This window comes from Centruroides sculpturatus, unplaced genomic scaffold (genome assembly GCF_000671375.1).
Source record: "Centruroides sculpturatus isolate CEXI.00-Female unplaced genomic scaffold, Cexi_2.0 scaffold2957, whole genome shotgun sequence".
Classification (NCBI taxonomy): Eukaryota; Metazoa; Arthropoda; class Arachnida; order Scorpiones; family Buthidae; genus Centruroides; species Centruroides sculpturatus.
Window position 1 is genome coordinate 8,185 of NW_019389516.1, and position 6,230 is coordinate 14,414.

The 6,230-nt window shown below is 32.3% G+C and overlaps 1 protein-coding gene across 1 annotated transcript in view; it reads right to left on the minus strand.

The window, feature by feature from the left end:
• Positions 1 to 5,975, minus strand: part of LOC111617294 — a gene marked incomplete at its 3' end in the record, with an annotated part of 14,111 nt that extends 8,136 nt beyond the window's left edge. Inside the window, exons 1-2 of the mRNA XM_023358605.1 lie at positions 5,760 to 5,975; positions 4,506 to 4,852 (exon numbers count right to left, since the gene is read on the minus strand). Coding sequence (XP_023214373.1) covers positions 4,506 to 4,760 — 255 coding nt within the window. The remainder of the gene's footprint in view (positions 1 to 4,505; positions 4,853 to 5,759) is intronic.
• Between the last annotated feature and the right edge of the window lie 255 nt (positions 5,976 to 6,230).

Consider the following 6,230-nt stretch of genomic DNA (forward strand, 5'->3'; position numbering starts at 1 on the left):
CACGAACCATACTACAAGTATATTCCACAGACAGTATTGGAAAATAACACGCACAAACTGTACTACGACAGAGCCATAATCACAGATAAAACAATTTACCACAACAGACCAGATATCACACTCATTGACTAACACAATAAAATCACACACATTATAGACCTAGCCATTCCAAACACTCACAAAGTACAAAACACATGCACTGAAAAAATTAGCAAGTACACAGAACTCGCCCAGGAAATAAGGCATCTGTGGAGGATGGATAGGGTGCTTATTGTACCTGTCGTTCTCTCCTGTACAGGTGTGATACCACACACACACTACACAAAAGCCTGGGAACATTACAATTGAGTAGAAATACATACATCACACTACAGAAGGCCACTATATTGAATACATGTCACATTGTTAGGAAATTCCTGAATACAGACACTGACACACTTATTTAATTTTAGCTCTTGGTTGCTATGCCTTGACTCTGGTCCGGCATAGTACACAGCCACCGGTGTGTACCGAGTATAACCCACTAAACCCAACATAATAATAATATTAAATAAATTATGCTTAGTATTTATTAATTTTTATTTTCTAAAAAATTTGATCATCAGGTTGTAAAATGAAATTTAAACATTTGATTTTTTTTCTAGAAACAAATTCTAGAATGTTCAATGCACATATATAAGTAGAGTAACCAAAGATGTTTCATTACATATTTCATTGGAAAAAGAGGTATGACAGTGTCTTACAGCACAAAACTTTTGACAGAACACATTCGTGTTCTATTGTTCTATCACTTCAAAAGTGGCCACAACGCAACAAAGGTGCACAATCTTATCTGCTAAGTGTTTGTTAAAGCATTTTTAAGGGAACAAAGGTCAACTAGCTGTTGCAAATATCAAAAGGCTGATCATGTAGAAGGTAATGATTTGAATTTGTTTGGCATCATCACGATGGAGCTGCTTCCAACCAATATCACTGTCAAAAAAGAAGTCTACTGTGAACAACTGTACTATTTGAACACAGAAATCAAGAACTTCATCCAAAAATTGACAAAAATGCAATACAGTAACAACAACATACCCAGAACATAGAACAAAGATGACCTTAGAGAAGCTGACCAGTCTGGGCTGGGGATTATGCCTCATCTACCTTACAGCTTATGTTAGATTTGATGCCAACTATCTACCATCTATTTCACATCCTGCAGAACCATACTGCAAATACAGTGGTGCCTCGCATAACGTATTTAATCCGTTCCAGGCGCACGTCCGTTAAGTGAAAAGTCCGTTATACGAAACGCATTTTTCCATAGAAATACGTGTTAAAACATATAATTCGTTCTGCAGAATAAAATAACCTTACTGTACCATGAAAAAATGAAAATGGAGCAGTCACCAATTATGCCGGGTAGTCAGATGTTGTGAGGAGGAGGTGGAGGAACACTTTCTTCACACATTCATACAGATNAAAAAATGAAAATGGAGCAGTCACCAATTATGCCGGGTAGTCAGATGTTGTGAGGAGGAGGTGGAGGAACACTTTCTTCACACATTCATACAGATACAGACTTTTTACACATTGCAGCAGGTCTCTTTTTATTATTGTTTTTTAATCAGATTCAGATTCAGGAGAGGCTACCAGAGCTTGCAGGGTCAACTCCTCTTGTTCCATTCTTTGTTTTTTCCCTGCTGGCTTATTGAAAAACATGTCCAAGGTGGTCTGTTTCTATCTCTTCTTCAACACCTGTTGGAAATGACGGGCAAGGGTGTCATTGTAGAGATCATTGATCCTGTTGGCCTCAGCTATGTTTGGATAGTGAGTGTTGGTAAACTCCTGAACCTCTCCCCATTTGACAAGGAAGTTTTTGTCAACTTTCACTCCTTCTGATGATTTCTTCTTTGTTTCAATTGAAATCACCTTTCTGTTTTTTTAGAAGCCATGATTTGCACAACACTTGAATAAATGTAAATACCATGCTCTGAGGTGATGTACAGTACAGTACGTAATAAACAAGGGAGCAATCCGAATCCTAACGAGAGCTCTATATTTCAGATATACTAATAATATATTCTAATAATACTAATATATTATAAAAATAGCAGATTGTCATTGGCAACGGCAAAAGTGTGGAAACATCATTTGCACTTGTTCGCAGAAAGACCGTTGTTGGCCTCACATAACTGCCGAACAAAAAGTCTGTTGTCCGCAGCCAGTCCGTTGTTCGAGTCACATAACGGCCAAACAGAAAGTTCGTTATTCGCAGCGTCTGTTATTCCAGGCATATGTTATACGAGTCACCACTGTAAATTAATATTTATTAAACTACCTCAATGTTTGATCTAAATAATAACAAGAGTTATAAATTATATTCACAAGACCTGTTATTGTTTAGAGAAAGTGCTGTATGTAAGCCACACAAAAATAATTCATATTTGAATATTGTTACAATTGTATGCACCAACAATGCTCCAAATCAAGGATTTCACAATCCAAGATTGAGCTTGTAACTCTAGAATAAGTTTTAACGTTTCTGTGATCTTTATTACCTTGTCAAACATGAAACCATGATTTTGGCTTATTCTGTTACCATCAAATTTGTCCCCAAATTGGTTTACAAAGTTATGAATAACTCTAATGTGTGTACACATCATTCAGGGACTCTAACTAAAATAGGAATAATTATTCAATTGCATTGTGTCAAGCTGCATAATCCTTTTTCCTTATGTAATAAATATTAGTTAGTAATCAAGAATTTAATTATTATAACAATATGACAAAAAGCTAAACCTATCACAAACAATTTTTGAATTTTATATATTTAATATGAATCACAGTTCAAAATTGTGTAGACAACACCAAGTTAGCTCCTGTCAGTTGACACCACATCATCATAAATCACAACTTTAAACATAAACATCTCAGATTCTACTGAAGCTAGAATATCGTGGTTTATTTTGTTAAACACAGAAACACTTCAACTTCACAAGGATTATTTTACTTTATGTATTCACCTAATTGATAAAACACTGAATTACGAAATACTCAAACTGAAGTGGACAGCTGTTACAAGTTAGAGCATGAATTTTTAAAGAATACATGACAGCTCTGGTTCCAACAAAAATAAAAGCTATGGTTAATATAGAGATAGAAAATAACAGTTATCCGGAAATTATATCATAAAATAGTAAGCAATTATTTACAAAAAACTTAAAAACTAAAATATTAAAATATTCTTTAACAGTCACAGAGTTATGATCTACTATATAAAGCTGAAAAACTGGGTTCTGTCATGGTATGCCAAAAAGGCCACTAGGGACACCCCTGCTATTATTTAAATTAACAATAAATTCAGTATATTATTATTTGATGCAGTTTTTTGCATTTTTGGCTGCGTTTTAGTAGGGTATGCCATGAGAAATTCTGTATATTATTATTTTTATTTGCAATAGAAATTTATTATTTATACCATAGAATGACAATGCTGCTGCTAGAACGCCCACTAGGGGGCATCCCAAGCTACTATTCTAGTAGCTTGGGATATAATGTGTTGTATAGTTTCTGGCATGATGTAACATTTTCTGCATGTGTCATTTGTGAGTGTTGTATCTTTGAGTATGTGTTTTCTGTAATTTTTAGTATTTATGACCTGATCGTGTATGGCAATCATGAATCCTTCCGTCTCCGCAAAGAGGCATCTCCGATCTAACCAGCTGTTTGATGCAGTTTTGTCAACAAAATCCTGGGCCAGGTCATAAGGATGCCTGCCATGGAGTGCCTTTCGAGCCAACGATTGCTTGATGATGTCTATGCTTTTTATGTATTGTGTCATGCCTGTATGTTGTGAGTGTAAGTTTAATGGTGTGCTATTTGAGTCTGCTAGAGTTACTGCTTTATATAACTGTGACGTTTCTTGTCTTTTGCAGAAAAACTCTCGCAATGTCTGTATTTGTTTATAGTGGAGGTTAACTATGTCGATCAGGCCAAGTCTGCCAGCTTTAACAGGAATGGTTAATCTTTCTATGGAGGATTTAGGATGATGTTGTTCATACTTAGTAAGTGTTGTTCTTGTTTTCATTTGGAGTTGCTCAAGATCTGTGCGAGTCCAATGTATAACTCCAAAAAATAAGTGAGTACTGGAACGACACGTGTTTATTGCTTTAGCTTTAACATCATCTTATTTCATCAGTCAATGAAATACAAGCACAAAAAATACAACTGTGATAAAAATATATAAATAAAACTTGAAATTAATAGAATATGTAAAAGTTCACGTCACACCTTTCACCTTGTGACGGCACATCGGTTGCAGAACACTGTACTAGAGGATTAGAAGTATGAAATAACCTAACAATCTTAATCTTTGTTGTTGTTTTTGCCTGGGTAACACCAAGCTTATCTGCTGGTTTTAAAATAACACCGATTTATTTATTAATTAATAATTTCTAAATTACCAAATAATTTAAAATTTTAGTAAAATAAAGATATTTTCCTGAAAATATTTATCTTACTTTTAATAAGGATCCAGTAAGAACTTTAGTTTTCAATGGCTGTCCTGGTTTTTTTATTAAACCACTTTTTACTTTTTCACCTCGCAGAGCCAAAAATCTAGCTTGTTTTGTTGTTGGTTTTTTATTATTGATAGATTTTGTGTCAGACAAAGTTGTGTCTTTTACATCTGTTTTTAATTCTTTTGTCACTTCTTTCTTTAATAAATTGGTTTTCTTCTTATCATCATTGCTGGTTGATTTTGAATTCTTCAACATAGAACGCAAAACAGATTTTTCAGGTAATTTTTTTAATGCTACAACTGGAAGTCCTCTTCGTAAGGTTAACTGTTTTTGTAGTGAAAATGAACCTATAAATATAAATAAATAACAATATTTTTTAAATGATAAAAAATCATAAAAATTAAAATTTAAACATTTATCACATGTAATCACGTTTTTTCTTTTCTTTTCTACAAGAGAATCAAAGTGTAAATTTAGGAAAACTTAACTCAAAAGAATAAATTCAAAACTTGATTAACTTGTGATGATAATGGTATTTTTGTTCAGCCAGTTGCATCATTTGGCAAACCACATTTAATGTTAAATATGATGGAATTAAAACATTTGATTCCAACACAAAATGTGGCTTCATGAAGAGAGATAAAAACAAACATTTCAAAAACTAAGGTAATCAATTCCAATGGGTATGTAAGAAGTTACTAAAGGAGCTCATATTTCATATTAGGTGTACAATTAACTTTTGTAAACTTGTGTTTCAATAAATCTTAGTGTGTTCAGATTAATTTTCTCACTGCTGTAATTCCAAAATAATAAAGTGTATATGCATTTTTATTTTATTTTTATTATTTTATATTATTATTTTTATATTATTTTTATTTTGCAACAATTTATTTTTGTTGATTTGATTTTCCAGTTTTCTAATTCAAACATCATTTAATTATTGAAAACAAATTTATGTAGTGATATTTTTCTTTACTTTTTTAATTAATTTTTTCAATTCTTTAAGAGCTTTTTAATAATTATAAGAGCTATTTTATAAGAGCTTTTTTTAAGTTTCAAAGTTACAGAACTTCAAACATTGTATGATATAGATATAATTAACATCTTCCAACCAAACTAAAAAAATATTCAAAAAATTCATTTTAACGTCCATTTCTGACAAGTCTCAAAAAGTTCACTAAATTAGTATATATATTATTTTTCATTTATCACAAAAATTAACTATTGAAAAATTTTAAAAACTATTCTACTAACTTGAATGTTTTTTATTTGCAGTTCCAATTGACACCTGTTTCTTTTTTGTATCAGATTTTGGCTCAATTTTTGGCCTTTTTACTTCTGGTCCTTCTTTTGCATCTGCATCTGTTGAATTTCCAGGGCATTCTGTAGTTTTATGAACTACAAATAGCTGAAGCTTGTGAAAAATTGATCCACATTGTCCACATTTTAAAAAATCTAAAACAGTTAGCAATTTTTATTAATAATTTTATATTTGTTTATTTTATTCAAATGCATTTATTAATAATATGACATGTATTTTTAATTGAATGAGTAAACTATGAAAATATTTTAATAATAATAATAATTAATAATAATAATAATAAACTCTCCCGTGGTCACCAACTGGTCATGGTGGGAGAGCCCAGTAATTTTACTGAACCATAGAGCAATGCAGGCTGGAGCACAAGCTCCTGGCAGGGACACCCATGCCAGTAAGGTCTATGG